We start from the raw sequence: 17,326 nt of genomic DNA on the forward strand, positions 1-17,326 counted from the left end.
GGTATTACAAGGCTTGTCTTCAAGTGATGGAGACTTGTCTCAATGTCATTTTCAATGTTTAAAAACAATTTGAAATTAGTTTAAAGGTCTTATAGTAGTCCATTCTTGTCTTCAGGTGATTCAGACTTATCTCAAGATATACTATTTCTTAGAATGTATTGAAACTATTAAAGATTGTTTATAAGGCCTTAATGTGTACCAGGCTTATCTTTAAGTGATTAAAACTTGTCTCAATGGAATTTTCAATGTTTAAAAATATTTAAAGATTGTTTTAAAGAATTTAAGATAGTCCAGGCTTTTCTCCAGGTGTTTCAGACTTGTCTCAATGGCATTTCAATGTTTAAAAACCATTTAAGATGTTTTCTATTGTCTTACGGTAGTCCAGGCTTGTCTTCAGTTGATTTAGACTTGTCTCACGGCATACTACGTTTTTTTAGAATGTATTCAACTATTGAATATTGTTTAAAAGGCCTTAAGGTATTACAAGGCTTGTCTTCAAGTGATGGAGACTTGTCTCAATGTCATTTTCAATGTTTAAAAACAATTTGAAATTAGTTTAAAGGTCTTATAGTAGTCCAGACTTAACTGATGGCGATTCAGGCTTGTCTCAAGATAATCTAAGTTTTTTAGAATGTATTGAAACCATCGAAGATTGTTTATAAGGCCTTAATATATTGCTTGATTGTCTTCATCTGATTTACACTGGTCTCAATCGTATTTTCAATGGTCAAAAACAATTAAAGATTCTTTTAAAGGTTTCTTAGATAGTCCAGACTTGTCTACAAGTGTTTCAGGCTTGTCTACAAGTGTTTCGGACTTGTCTCAATGGCATTTTTAATGTTTAAAAACACTTTTGAGATTATTTTAAAGGTCTCATGGTAATCCAGACTTGTGTTCAAGTGATACTTGTCTCAATGGCATTTTCAATGCCTGAAAACATGTTAAGTTTCTTTTAAATGTTTTGAGGCAGTACATTCTTGTCTTCAGGTGATTCAGACTTATCTCAAGATGGACTATTTTTTAGTATGTATTAAAACTATTAAATATTTTTTAAAAGGCCTTAATGTGTACCAGGCTTATATTCAAGTGATTAAGATTTGTCTGAATGACATTTTCAATGTTTAAAAACGATTAAAGATTGTTTTAAAGGTTTTAAGATAGCCCAGGCTTTTCTTTAGTTGATTCAGACTTGTCTCAAAGTAGACTACGTTTTTTAAAGAATTTATTCAACTATTGAAGATTGTTTAAAAGGCCAGACTTGTCTTCAAGTGATGGAGACTTGTCTCAATGGCATTTTCAATGTTTAAAAACAATTTAAGATTGTTAAATTTTTTTAAGATAGTCCAGACTTGTCTGCAAGTGTTTCAGACTTGTCTCAACGGCATTTTTAATGTCTAAAAACAGTTTCAGATTATTTTAAAGGTCTCATCGTAGTCCAGACTTGTCTTCAAGTGATACTTGTCTCAATGGCATTTTCAATGCCTGAAAACATTTTAAGTTTCTTTTAAATGTTTTGAAGCACTCCATTCTTGTCTTCAGGTGATTGAGACTTATCTCAAGATAGACTATTTTTTAGAATGTATTGAAACTATTAAAAATTGTTTAAAAGGCCTTAATGTGTACCAGGCTTATCTTTAAGTGATTAAAACTTGTCTCAATGGAATTTTCAATGTTTAAAAATAATTAAAGATTGTTTTAAAGAATTTAAGATAGTCCAGGCTTTTCTCCAGGTGTTTCAGACTTGTCTCAATGGCATTTCAATGTTTAAAAACCACTTAAGATGTTTTCTAATGTCTTGCGGTAGTCCAGGCTTGTCTTCAGTTGATTTAGACTTGTCTTACGGCAGACTACGTTTTTTTAGAATGTATTCAACTATTGAATATTGTTTAAAAGGCCTTAAGGTATTACAAGGCTTGTCTTCAAGTGATGGAGACTTGTCTCAATGTCATTTTCAATGTTTAAAAACAATTTGAAATTATTTTAAAGGTCTTATAGTAGTCCAGACTTATCTGATGGTGATTCAGGCTTGTCTCAAGATAATCTAAGTTTTTTAGAATGTATTGAAACCATCGAAGATTGTTTAAAAGGCCTTAATATATTGCCTGATTGTCTTCATCTGATTTAGACTGGTCTCAATCGTATTTTCAATGGTCAAAAACAATTAAAAATTCTTTTAAAGGTTTCTTAGATAGTCCAGACTTGTCTACAGGTGTTTCAGACTTGTCTCAATAGCGTTTTCAATGTTTAAAAACAAACTGAAATTCGTTTAAAGGTCTTACAGTAGTCCAGGCTTGTCTTCAGTTGATTCAGACTTGTCTCAGGATAGACTACGTTTTTTTTCAAAGATATTGATACCATTAAAGAATTTTTTAAAGGTTTTAAGATATTTCATGCTTATCTGCATGTCATTTAAACCTGTCTTCTAGTAGTTCAGACTTGTCTCAAGGTGGTGATTAAAAATTCATCTGTTTGTAAAGGAATTTTGTCCTTTTGGATTAAAAATTCTTTTTTTCAAGAATTCAACTGTATTCTGAATACGATGATTAATTAGTTAAAAATGCAATTATTTTTGGTAGAATTCTAGTCTTTTTTTTAGAATATCAATTAATAATTTTCAGTTTAAAAAATTTATTTTGAAACAAAAAATGAATTTTTATTTAAAAAGTAAAATCCTCAACCAAGCCCAAGAAATGAATTTTTAAAAAAACAGTACTTTCGAAGAAATTGGTTTGAATTTTTACCAAGTAGTTGAATTTTCCACCACAAAGATAAATTATCATAAAAAAATGTAATAGACGCTATTATAAAACAAAATATTTAAATTTTAGATCAATAACAGTTGAATTCAACCAAAAAAGAACGTATTCAGAACAAAAGAAAATATTTAAATGTGTAATTAAATAGATAATAAATAAAAATAAACTAAATTAATAATAAAATAATAAGAAATTCAGATAAATAAATTCTCAAGGAAAATTGTAATTGTTGAGGTTTCAAAAATTGAAAGAAAGATTTTTCAATCAAGAAAGAAACAAAAATGTTAAAGAAATTAATCGTTCTATGCGTTTTTAAGAAAACATATTTCTTTATTTTTAACAATTCAAAAACTCATTTTTATCAACAACGAAACAAAATGTGAATAGCAGTTCATAATTCATAAATTTTCAGTTTCCTGAAATCTATTATATTTTTCTAAATGTTTGTTTTTTGTTCGATGTCTATTTAAAGAATATGTTCCATGAGATTATCCAGATTCCTGAAATTTAAAATAAAGAAAAATTAGTTTTTATCTCTAAAATTAAACAAATATCATTTTTACCGATTCAAAATCTCATTTTTCTCGAAAACTACGCAAAATATGAAGAGCATTTTATACTTCAAAATTGTTCAGTTTCCTAAAATTTATTAAATTGAACCTTTCCAGATGTTTATATTGTTTAACTCAGTACATTTTTCCAAAAAATATAGAAAGTCGATAAAAATCGACTAAAATTGCAGTTAGTGTAACAAACTTTAACATTTTATTTTAAAAACATTTTTTTTATCTCCATGGCTGTTTAACATCTTTCATAAGATTATTAAGGATCCTGCGCTTCTAAGTAAAAAATTGATTTTTAGCTCTAAAAATGAAGAAATATAATTTTGACCGATTAAAAATCATGTTTTTCTTGACAACTACTCGCAAAATATTAATAGAAGTTCATAGCTCTAAATTGGTCATCTTCCTGAAATCTATTAAACGGTTCCATTTCCAGATGTATAGATTGTTTAATTCAATAAATTTTTCCAAAAATATACAAAAAATCGATATAAATCGACTAAATTTGTATTCAGTTTGACGAACTTCAAGATTTATTTTTTTTTTAATTGTTAGGTATAAATATTTAAACTTGTTTTTCTTCCTGAAATCTATAAAATGATACTCTTACCAGATATTTATCTAGTGTATTTGAATAAATTTAAAAAAAAGATGGAAAAAATCAATAAAAATCGCATTATGTTTGTTCAAATACACCAGATGAGTATCTGGTCAGGGTATCATTTCATAGATTTCAAGAACGGGGAAGAGTTTGAATATTGATACTTAAATAAAAAAAAAGTTTAATAAAATTTTTAAATTCTCTCAAACTAAATGCTATTTTAGTCGCTTTAATACATTTTCGATATTTTTTTTATTTATGTATTGTATTTTTAGATCCGGTAAAGGTAGATTTTAATAGACTTCAGGAAACTGAACAATTTTTATCCATGAACTGATATTCATATTTTACATAGTTTTCGAGAAAAATGATATTTTGAATCGGTAAAAATTATTCTTCAATTTTAATTCTAAAAACAAAGTTTTAAGAAAAATATTAAATTTCGTTAAACTGAATGCCATTTTAGTCGATTTTTATCAATCTTTTTCTAGATTTTTGGAAACATGTATCGAATAAAACAATATAAATATCTGGAAAGGGTACAATTTAATCAATTTTAGGAAGCTGACCCATTTTGAACTGTAAACTGCTATTCATATTTTGCGTAGTTTTTAAGAAAACTGAGATTTTTAATTGCTAAAAATGAAAATAATATATTTTTTCTTAAACACGCAAAGTAAAATTTTTTCTTCCTTGGCTCAAAATAACCGGGAGGTGCATCCCTAAAACAAATACAAAAGAGAAATTGGATATGCAAGTACTTTTGGGTTGAACTTAGCCGAGGCTAGCCGTGATCTTATTTGTAAATTACTAACTGATAAACTTAAAAAAATTTTAAATATAACATAAGGTACATTAGATAAAAAGAGCTCCCGCTGACCAGGCTCGGCGTTTGCAGTTTGGCTGCGTGTGGGGAAGCTGCGTAGTGAAAAAAAAATATATACAGGTAGCTGATGTAAAATTTCCCTCTACCCGAATGAATACAAAATTGATTAGGTTTAAATATGTAAAACTCCTAACTGGATCGGAAAGTAATTGAATAATAAATTATAGTCCGCGTACAGCTTTCACTTACTATCAGATCCGATCCGAAAATAATCTGCGTAGGTCAGTTTTGAAAGCCTCGCATTAAATAATAATTTGTCACGAAATATAAATAAAGGGACTGACAGGAGGCCATTTTCTGTGACAGAAACTGTCCTTAATATATAAATCGTGTGTACTCGTACATTGTTCTCGGCGCCATTACTTGCGGGCGATTTATGGCTTATTTTCTGTCTGTGCCAATTGAACTGCTGCACTAACTTGTATGCAATTTGTCGTATTACTCAATCCCACGTCTTCGTGTTGCAGTTCATTGATCTGGGAGTGGTGACGAGTGTCGAGATGAACCACAAGCCAGTGGAGTTTGCCAGAAAGGGCCAGGAAGTTTGCATCAAAATTGAACCAGTTCCTGGTGAAGCGCCCAAGATGTACGGAAGACACTTTGACGAAAAGGACTTTATTATCAGCAAGGTAAGCCTTTTTTTATTTATTCTGGTCAAACTTGCAGTCAAGGGTGGATCCAGAGAGGGAAAATTGAGGCTGTTGCCCCCCCCCCCCTGCCGAGTCTTAAAACAACAAATTTGAAAATTTGTGTACCAGGTGCTAATTTGAACTTCCTCATTATAAAACTTTAGTGTTAGTACCAGGATCATGACTATAGTGGTTCCATACTCTTTTCCCTGAGAGGGTAACCTACAGACGTGCATATTCACGTATTTGGGCGAAGATACTGTGAAAGAAGGAGTTTAGATTATTCTCTCCTGGAATAGATTATAGTTTAATATACTCTAATCCCCGCCGGAATAGAGTATAATAAAATATATTCTCTATTCCCCGAAAGGGAAAACTGCAGACGCGCATCTTTACGTATTTGGACAGTGATATTTTCAAAGAAGGACTTGTCTGGATAAAAGCGTCCAATATTAAAGCACGTACCTAATCTTCTATAACCTCCAAGGAGCATTCAGGTCAAGTTTCTTCAAGAAAGGCTTCCATAGTTGTGCAAAGTGGACCTAAGTTGGTCCGTTTGTAGGTTTTCGCTCGGGTAACAGAGTATAGTCAACTATACTATATTGCACGAAAGATTAGACTACATAGTAAATTATACTCTATTCCCCGGGAGAATAGATTATAGTAAACTATACTCTATTCCCCGAGAGTTAACCTACCAAGGCGTATCTTTACGTATTTAGACAGAGATACCTTCAAAGAACGAGTTCCCTGGATGAAAGTGTCCAATATTGAAGCAGGCAGTCAATTTTTTATGATTTGTCCACCTGTTGCTTATTGTCTCGCGGAAAAGAGTAAACTAAACTATACTCTATTCCTCGATAAAATAGAGCATAGTAAACTATACTATATTTCCCGAGAGCATAGAGTATAGTAAAAATATACTCTATGCCCCAAGAGAATAACCTACAGTTTCTTTCTGAAATTTTAAACCCCTTACCCTTCTTTCGTAGGGTCCGTAAGTTCCCGCTCCCGAACCTACTACCAAACTTAATTCTTGCATACTAAATTTTTGTCGTGAATTTATTTTGGGGTCATCCAAAAATAAGTCAACCAAAAAAAAAGACACAAGAAATATAATAGTTGATATTTTAAGAATTTCATTTTGAATAAGTAACAGTGGAATAGGACCGAATAAGATGAATTTCCAAGAAAATAGTTGAATCCACAACAAAGAAAGATTTTTCAGTAAATTAGGAAAAGAAAAAAACGTAACAAAAATGTAGAATTTTCATGACAAGACATGAGCCAATTCTATAAAACTATGCAATTTTTAACTTAATAATTGAATTTTCAACCAAAAATATGAATTTCCAAACAAAAAGATTAATTTTCTACTAAAAAAACAAGTTCTGAACAAAATAGTAAAATTTTTAGCCTAAAAAGCAGAGCTTTCTGTAAAAAGGTTGAGTTTTCAATCGAATAATAATAAAATTTTCAACCAAGAAGAGTAGTTTTTTTTACTAAATACGACGAATTTTCAACAAAACACTTATATTTTCAACCAAATTGTTGTATATTCAACGAAGAAGATTATTTTTTGTCAAAAAAAGACGAATTTTTAACAAAATACACCAGTTTCTAAGCAATTAGTTAAATTTTTAACCTGGAAGATTAATTTTCTATAAAAAAAAATCAATAAATTACATGAATTAGTTGAATTTTTAAAGCACAAAGATAAATTTGGAACTAAAAATGGAAATATTCAATTCAATTATTCAAAATTGATTGATTGCGTTTCAACCAAAAGTTAATTTTCAAGCAAATAGTTAAATTTATTTATTTTTTAACCAACTATATAAATTTTTAATTAAAGACTTACATTATCAAACCATCAAATCAATTTTTAATAAAAAAGGGAATAGTTAAATTTACAATCAAATAGTTTAATCTTTAAACTAATAAATCAAGTTTAAACCAAAAATGGATTAGTTACATTTCAATAAAAAAATTAATTTTTTACAGAAAAAAAAGTAAAGTTTCAACAAGTAGTTTAATTTTCAACCAAAGAGATAAATTTTCAATAACAAAGATAATATTTGATATTTTAACGACAAAAATTTTTAATTCTAAATATAAAAAAAATTGACTGTTACCAAAAGAGACCAATTTTCAATCAAATAGTTGCATTTTTAATAACAACAAAATTAACTTTCTATCAAATTAGATGAATTTTCAACCAAATAGTTGAATTTTTCTTCTAAAAAACATCGCTTATAAACCAAAAGTGGAATATTTAAATTTCTATTGAAAACAATAATAATTTATATGAGCGAATTTTCTAAAAGAATTTGAATTTTCATTCCGAAAATATGAATGTTTGTACAAAAAAAAATTAATTCTCTCTCATTTAGTTGATTCTTATATCAAATTGTTGAATTTCAACAAAACCAAAAAACGAATCTTCTATAAAAAAGTTAAATTTTCAACCGGAATATATGAATTTTCAACAGCAAAATTAAATTAACAAAATTAATCTTTTGATGTGACTATTTATATCTTATTTGAAAATTCTTATTTTTTTTTTTGCTGAAAATTAATTTTTCATTGAAAAATTGAAATATTCCATGTCCAAATGAGAAATTATCTATAAAAAAATTAAGTAATTGTTTAAAAGTTGAACTATTTTGTAAAATATTCATTTTTCTAATTGAAGATTCTTAAATTTGGTTGAAAATGGTCTGGTTGAAAGTGTATCTTTTTGGTTGAAGTTATCCTTTTTTTGTAACTGAACTATTTTGTTGAAAATTATTATTTTTTGAAAATTATTTTTTTTATTGGAGACTTTAGCTATATTTTATTTCTTAGTGTAAATTATCTTTTATACTTAAAAATTTAACTGCTATGTTGAAAATTCTTTAGTTATTGAAACTATGTATTTTTCTGTAGAAAATTAACATTCTCTGTTTAAAATTTAGGTATTTGGTTGCAAATTCAATTATTTAGTTACAAATTGATATCATTTGTAGAAATTCCAACAATTTTGTGAATGTAACTTTTTTGTTGAAAATTCAACTGCTTTGTTAAACATTCGTCTTTTTGGTCTAATCTCTTTGCTAAAAAATTCAACAATTTGGTTTAAAAAGACATTTTTTGTTGACCATTCATGCATTTTGTCGAAAAATAGTTGTTTTTTTTAGAGAATAGTTCTTTTTCGTTAAAAATGCATTGTATTGTTCAAAACACAACTACGTGAGCCTTAACCCTCAAGAAAAATTGTTCCACAGCTAAACCACCTAAGGTTGTTTAAAAAGAGTTTTAAATTATTATTTTTACCGACATCATATCTGGTCGTATTTTAATAATTTGAGACGCTGTTAAAAATTTGTGTTGAGAAATTTCAGGTCTATTAGCATGAAAAGGAAGACTCGATTGTCAAACAGTGTCAATTGTATAGCGAGATTTTGAGACCTATCAAATTAAACTAGTTATAAAGCACCTTAAATTTTTTTGAAAAGGTTTTTAAATTATTATTTTTACCCACGTCACATCTGGTCGTATGTCAATCATCTGGGACGCTCTTAAAAATTCATGTTTAGAAATTTCAGTTCCATTGTCATAAAAAGGAAGACCCGATTGTCAAATAGTATCAATAGTAGCATGAGTCAGAGCCCTAACCCTTAAGAAAAATTGATCCGCAGCTAAACTACCTTAAGGTATTTTAAAAAGATTTTTGAATGATGACTTTTACCGTCGTATTTTAATAATCTGACTCAGACGCTCTTAAAAATTCATGTTGAGCAATTTCAGAGCTATTATAATGAAAAGGAAGACTGGCTTATCTTCAGAGATCTACCTCGCCATAAAGCGTCTAATTCTCGCCTTGCAGCTGCCACCTGCTGTTAGAAAGGTCAAAAGTCCCCTACGAGAAGAACCTGCTTTTCCAGCGTCGAAAAACAAACAGAAACGACTCGTATAATTAATTCATGGGGTCGTAAACGACCCCCAGGTGTGCTTGCGTGGGTAAGACCCATTTTATCTCGTTTTTAGTGAAATTTCTCCCTTGCAGACTGGCTTCTCATACAAAGTGTTCCTGAACCGAGCCAAGCGATCGGCTTCGTCGAACACAACAGAAGTAAGCTGGTGAGCGTAAAATTTGAAACCGGTTCGTTTTTCGGAACACGCGTGCAGGTGCACTTTCGAGAGAATGAAAGAGCGAGGGATTTCATTGACGAAACTGCTGTTGCGAATGGTCCGTAACTCCGTATTACGCGCCTCACGCCTGCTTGAGGATACTACCCATTCAAGGTCGGTACTTACGAGTCGCAAGAAACACCAGCTGTTCGATCATAGATGCTTCCTTCCTTGGATCGATTTCATTGACGAATGGACAATAGATTATCTCTGATAAGTGTGATTCTGATAATCTTCTCTAACGTCCATTCAAGAAAATTCGCTTCAAAATCCTGCCTCTGTTAGCTAAACTGTTTTAATACTGTGTGATTTAAGTTTAAGTCTATTCAAGCACCCTTGAGATTATTGGACCACCTTAAAAGTCATCAAAAGAAGTTAGCCAGCCAGGCCTATGCAATTGAAATCACCTTAAATTTAGAAAGAACAGGTCCTAAGTACAATAAATTTCAGGACATGAAACCTTTGGATAGCATTCAGATTATTAATTTCAGGTCAATGTGATTCACTTTTCGTTCCTTTGATCGATTCCATTGACGAATCGGCAATAGATGATCTCTGATTACGCTGATCCTGATAATCTTTTCTAAAGTTCATTCAAGAAAATTTGCTTGAAGATCTTATCCCTGTTAGCTAAACTCTTCAACAATGATGTATTTAAGGTTAAGGCTATTCAAACATCCTTAAGTTTACTGAACAACCGTAAGAGTCATCAACAGGAGTTAGTCAGCGAGGCTTATGTAATTGAAACCACCTTAAATTTAGAAAGAATCAGTATTGCAGTAAACTTCAAACATGAAACCTTTGGATATCTTTCAGATTATTAACTTAAGGTCAGTGTGATTCACTTTTACTTCCTTCGATCGATTCCATTTACGGTTGGACTATAGATGATCTCTGTTCACGCTGATCGTGATAATCATCCCTAACGTTCATTCAAGAAAATTTGCTTCAAAATCATATCGCTGTTAGCTAAACTCCTCAACAATGACGTATTTAAGTTTAAGGCTATTCAAATACCCTTAAGGTTACTGAATCACCTTAAGAGTCATCAACAGGAGTTAGCCAGCGAGGCTTATGTAACTGAAACCACCTTAAATTTAGAAAGAACCATTATTGCAGTAAACCTCCAGATATGAAACATTTGGATATCTTTCAGATTATTAACTTAAGGTCAGTGTGATTCACTTTTACTTCCTTCGATCGATTCCATTTACGGTTGGACTATAGATGATCTCTGTTCACGTTGATCGTGATAATCATCCCTAACGTTCATTCAAGAAAATTTGCTTCAAAATCTTATCGCTGTTAGCTAAACTCCTCAACAATGACTTTATTTAAGATTAAGGCTATTCAAATACCCTTCATGTTACTGAATCACCTTAAGAGTCATCAAGAGTAGTTAGCCAGCGAGGCTTATGCAATTGAAACCACCTTAAACTGAGAAAGGACCATTATTGCAGTAAACCTCAAGATATGAATTTATGAAACCTTTGGATATCTTTCAGATTATTAACTTAAGGTCCGTGTGATTCACTTTTACTTCCTTCGATCGATTCTATTGACGGATGGACAAGAGATGATATCTGATTATGCTAATCCCTATAATCTTTTCTAAAGTTCAATCAAGAAAATTTGCTTGAAGATCTTATCCCTGTTAGCTAAACTCTTCAACAATGACGTATTTAAGTTTAAGGCTATTCAAACATCCTTAAGTTTACTGAACAACCGTAAGAGTCATCAACAGAAGTTAGCCAGCGAAGCTTATGCAATTACAATTACCTTAAATTTAACAACCGCATCACTAAACCGCAGGATATCAAAACTTTGGATATCTTTCAGATTATTAACTTTAGGTTAATGTGATTTTTTCCCCTTCGTTCGATCTATTCCATTGACGGATGGACAAGAAATGATATCTGATCCAGCTAATTCTGGTAATCTTCTCTAACGTTCATTCAAGAAAATTTCCTTCAAAATCTTGTCTCTCTTAGCTAAACTCTTCCATACTGTAGGATTTAAATGTAAGGATGTACACTACATACAATCAATCTCAAAAATTGCCTATCTTTCAAATGATTTATAAAATCAACAAAAAAATATCTACTATTAATTTCGGTAAATCTTAATGGAGACTTCTAAGCACACTTCAGGAAAAAATAATTCAGGTTGAAATTGTTTATTCAACAGTAGTTATTTAAAGGTTTATTTTTTCCTTTTTCTTTACGGAAAAGTTACAATTTTTATTTAATCCTAATGATCAAGGTATATCATTTTATTCTTCGAAGGATTCTCTAAATTTCTATTTGGGTTGATTTTATTTTAAAAAATTCATTGAGAAATCACACAGTTATTGTTGTTATAAACAAGCATGGTTAAAATCTTAATTAACTCCACCCAAATAAAATTGTGGAGAATCCTTCCAAGAATAAAAGAAGGCCTTGATCATTTGGATTAAATTAAAATTGTGACTTTTCTCTGAAGAAAAAGGAAAAACTAAATCTTAAAATAACTACTGTTAAGTAAACAATTATAACATGAATTATTGTTTTCTGAAGTAAGCTTAGAAGCAAAATATTATAACTGAGGTGATTAGAAATATAAAACATTCTTTTTGTTTTGAAAATATTAAAATTCACCACAAAAAAACTTAATTTTAACCATGTCTTTTGCAATTGAATTTTTTCTCACCGTCACTTCTTATCAATTTTAGAAAAATGATTGCAATTTAATAAATGATGGCTTTTTTCCTAGAAAATATTCTCTACAACTGTACTGTTTCCAATTTTAACAATAACTAAATCATCTTAAAATATAATAATTTGCTTTAAAAAATTTTCTTAAAAAAAATTTATCTAATGATTTAGAGCCGTAGAAGAAGTCATAGAACCCATAGAAAAATTTACTTTTAAAATTGCAAACAGTAGAGTTGTAGAGAATTTTTCCACGGAAAAGTAAGCCGTCATTTATTAAAATACAATCTTTTAAAAAAATTGGAATGAAGCGATGGTCAGAAAGAATTCAATTGCAAAAAACATGGTTAGAAATTAATGTTTTTTGTTTAATTGAAAATTAATTTTTTTTAACCGCAAATTTCTCTCTACCATTTTGAGTTGAGTATTTGTCTTTTTTAGTTCAAAATTACTGTAATGTATTGAAATTTCTTTTTTTTTCGATGATTAAGATTCTTGCTTGAAATTTATCTGTTTTGGTTTAAAATTTTGTAGCAAATTGGGTTAAAACGTCATTTTTTAAAATACAAATGTAACTATGTTGTTGAAATTTTTTTAAACTGAAAATTGAACTTCCATTTTTAGACAAAAATATATCTTTCTTAGTTAAAAATTCAAACACTTGGTCAAAGTGGAACTAATTTGTAAAAAAAAATAGTTTTTCTGCTTAAAGATTCTCGATTTTTGTTCAAAATGATTAAGTTAAAAATTTATCTTTTGGTTGACAATTCTTTTTTTTTCAAAATTTATTTCCTTAACGGAAAATTTAAGTATTTCATTTTTAGAGAAAATTTGTATTTCTTTGTCAAAAATTTATATATTTTGTTGTAATTGTTTTTTTTTGTTGTTGAAAATTTAAGATCCTTGTTTAAAATTGCATCTTTTTGGTTATTAACTGATCTATTTGGTTCAAAATTTGTTTGGTTTTTTGGTCGAAAATTAATTTTTAAATGATAGTTTACATTAATTTTTTAAACTGAAAATTGAACTATTCTAATTTTTTATTGTAATTTTATCTTTCATAGTTGAAAATTCAACTATTTGGTTGAAAATTTAACTACTTTGTTAAAAAATCTTTGTTTTTTGTTGTTGAAAATTTACTGTTAAACTGGAGATTTAAACATTTCAGTTGAAGAGATCCTTTTAGTTAAAAATACATCTCTATGATTGAAAATCCGTTTTTTTAATTTATAAAGAATTAATTATGTCGATTGAAGATCTATGTATTTGGTTGAAAATTGTAGTATGCAACTAGAAATCAATGTAATTTTTATAAATTTCAAAAGGTTTATAATTTTTTTTTAATTCGTCTCTGGGTTAAAAATTCAACTACTTTGTTAGAAAATTCAACTATTTGGTTGACAAGTTTTTTTTAATCCATGTATCTTATTGAATATTCGTCTTTTTTTGTGAGAAAACTAATGTTTTGGTTAAAAATTCATTAAAGTTAAAATTTTAACTATTTTATTTCAAATTCATCTTTTTGATTAAGGAATTAACTGTTTTGTTAAAAACTCATTTTTATTGTTATTGAAAATTAATGTTTTAAACTGAAACTTTAAGTATTCCCTTTTTGTATTCTAAATTTATCTTTTGGTTAAAATTTAATTTTTTAAACTGAAAATTGAACTATTCTACCTCTTATTGTAATTTTATATTTTTCAGTTGAAAATTGAACGATTTTGTTAAAAAATCGTTATTTTTTTGGTTGAAAATTTATTATTTATCTGGAAATTTTAGTATTTCAGTTAAGGATTTATCCTATTAGTTCAAAATTTATCTTTTTGATTGAAAATTCGTTTTTTAATTTATGGAAAGTTAATTTTGTCGTTAGAAAACTTACTTCTTTGGTTATAAATTCATGTATTTCGTTGATATTTCTAGTATATAATTAAAAATTAATGTAATTTGTATAAATTTTAACAGTTTTAGAAAAAAATTCTAATTCGTCGCTTTGGGTTAAAAATTCAACTGCTTTTCCAAGTATTTGTTTGACAGTTAACTTTTTTTGTAGAAAATTCATGTGTTTTGTTAAAAATTCGTATTTGGGTAGAAAATGAACTTTGTTCTTGGAAATTCATCTTGTTGATTGAAGATTAAAATATTTTGCTAAAAATTCGTTTTTTAAAGTGAAAGTTAATCTTTTAAACTGAAAATTTAATTATTCCGTTTTTGGTTAAAAACTAATTTTTTGTTTTGTTTTGAAAATTTGTCTTTGTAGAAAATAAACTTTTTCTAAGAAAGTTAACCTCCGTATGTTAAAAATTCAGATATTTTGTTGAAAATTTAATTTTTTCGTTAAAAATACAATTATTTTGGCGAAGTCATCTCTCTTAGTTAAAAATTCATGTTTCTTGGGTGAAAATGAACTTTTTGTTCCTAATTCAACTGTTTTCTTAAAAATTCGTATTTTTGTTTTTAAAATTTAACCATTTCTTTGAAAATGCAACTGTTCCTGGTTGAGATTTAGTCTTTTTTATTTGAAAATTCAACCATTTCGTTGAAAATTCATCTTTGTAGATCAAAAAGTTAGCTATTTGGTTAAAAAATTAACTATTTCATAGAATGTTTAATGAAAAATTAATTTTTAAATAATTTCATTCATATCTGTCGAGCAAGCAGCTGGTCAATCATAAACGTCATGTCAGTCTTCCTTCGATCGATTCCATTGACGGATCGACAAGAAATGATCTCTGATCTGTAACCTTCTTTGATATCACTGAGTTTCATCTCACTCTGATCCTGATAATCTTCTTATTTCCGAGTCTTACGTTCATTCAAGAAAATTCGCTTCAAAATCTTGCCTCTGTTAGCTAAACTCTCCAATACTCCCGGATTTGGTAACTTTATGGCTATTGGAACACCCTTAAGCCTTAAGGGTACTAAACCACCCTCAGAGTTATTAAATAAACCTTAAGGGGCCATCCATTCACTTGGGAACCGTATATCAGGAAAATCCCGGAAATCAGGAAAAACTCAAGGCTTTTGGAAAAAATCTTCTAAAAGTCAGGAAATTTCTATAAGAGGCACTTTAAGTAACTTTCAAGAACAATAATATCGAAATTTAAAAATTTTAATTTGAAAATCTTTAATCTCGTTTATAAAGGATTGTCTGTTAGGAGCCGTACTTAAATTACGTAACGGATTATGGGCCCACTTTAAGGCCCCCGTCCCTTGTAACAAACCGTAAACAAAATATTTCACCCTCCCCCCTGCATTTACGTAATTTTTAGTTTTCAGACATGTTTGACTGATTATTTCTGATAGAACTTTATTTTTTAAATTAGCTGATTTTTCCTGGACCAATTTTTCATTTTCTTTTATCATTAATATTCAAGTACCAGCATTTCAATCTTGTAATATTTTTAACATGGAACCTTTTATAAACAGAATAAAACGGTATTTGAGATACAAATTAAAAATTTTCAAATATATTCTTTTTATTTGAAACAACAAACTGTCTGTTCGACGATTAATATTTATGTTTCAATCAAAAGAGATAAAATTTGTGAAAAAAATGTTTATCCAAGAAGACGAATTTTCAACAAATAAATATTTTTCCATGAAGAATTAAATAAAAAATTATGTAAATTGTGGAACCTTCAAACCAAAAGATGAGTTTTATCTAGAAATATTGAATTTTCAAACCAAAATATGACTTACCAGCACAAAATTAATTTTCCAAGAAACTGATGCATTTTTCCCCAAGAAACATGCAATTTCAAACAAATCAAAAATTTTTTTCACATAGAAAGCAGAATTTTTAAATAAATAAGATCAATCCTAAAAAAAGTAAAGTTACATTTTCAGATGATAAATTAATTTTTAATATAAAAAAGGCTTTTCGACTAAACAGTTATATTTTCAAACAAAGGCAGAAGTTTTCTACCAGAAAAATAAATTTTTAACAATGTAGTTTGACTTTTACCCACGTAGTTGAATTTTAACTTAAAAAAGATTATTATTTAACAAAATAGTTCAATTTTCAACGAAATAGATGAATTTTCAACTAAACATATTAATCTTAAAAAAAAGGGATTCAATCAAATCTTTCCAAGAAAAATTTGAATACTCAAGTAAAAAAGAATATTTTTTGAGCTAAGAATTTCATTGTCATTACAAAAAATTAAATTTTTACGAAAACAGAAGAATTTTTAAATGAAAAAATATTAATTATCCAAATATGATTTTTAATACAAAGAATAAGTTACTACAAAAAAATTAATTTTCAAACCACTAAGACGAATTTTTAACTAAAAAGGATGACTTTTTAATAAAATTGTTGAATCACCTATACCAAATAGTTGAATTTTTATTTTAAAAAGATGAAATTACTCTTATAACAGATCGATTTTTATTTATTTATTTATATTTAAAGAGTTGGATTTTCATTTAGAAAAAAAAGAATACAGTTGACTTTTGAAGATCAAAATATAAATTTTTTAACAAAAAATAAGTTTCTGTGGAAAAAATTGAATTCTGAATTCAAAAATACGATTTTTTTTAACCAAAAAGTATGAATATTTAACAAAGTAGTTGTAGGCACTATCAAATAGTTGCATTTTCAACCCAGAAAGATGAAATTTGTACTAGAACAGATAAATTGTTAATGCAAACGACAAATTTTTATTTTTAATATTTCACTTTCATCCAGAAAAGATTTCAGTTCATTTGTTATTAATAAAATGTAAATTTTAAACAAAAAGTAAATTTTCCACGAAATAGTTGAATTAAAAAAATGAAATTTTCAACCAAAAATATGACTTTTCAACAAGATAGTTGAATTTTCAACCAAGCAGTTGCATTTTTATCCAAGAAAGATAAAAGTTTTTCTAAAACAGATGCATTTTTGATTAAAAAAATTAACAGATTTTTTTAAATTTGAATTTCTCGCAAGTTTGAGCGCGCCTAGGGCGCGCGACGGTTGGATCTCGCGCTTCGCGCTCGAACATAATTACACCTCACGCTTCGGATATTTATTTTTTGCAT

General features: G+C 28.5%; 1 protein-coding gene across 1 annotated transcript in view; it reads left to right on the plus strand.

Annotated features, from left to right (window-relative positions):
• The window catches only part of LOC117173744 (eukaryotic translation initiation factor 5B), a 481,426-nt gene that overhangs the window by 409,208 nt on the left and 54,892 nt on the right, over nucleotides 1-17,326 (plus strand). Inside the window, exon 14 of the mRNA XM_033362384.1 lies at nucleotides 5,274-5,435. Within this exon, the coding sequence (XP_033218275.1) occupies nucleotides 5,274-5,435 (162 nt within the window). The remainder of the gene's footprint in view (nucleotides 1-5,273; nucleotides 5,436-17,326) is intronic.

The sequence above is a fragment of the Belonocnema kinseyi genome, chromosome 5 (assembly GCF_010883055.1).
Source record: "Belonocnema kinseyi isolate 2016_QV_RU_SX_M_011 chromosome 5, B_treatae_v1, whole genome shotgun sequence".
NCBI classification, from domain to species: domain Eukaryota; kingdom Metazoa; phylum Arthropoda; class Insecta; order Hymenoptera; family Cynipidae; genus Belonocnema; species Belonocnema kinseyi.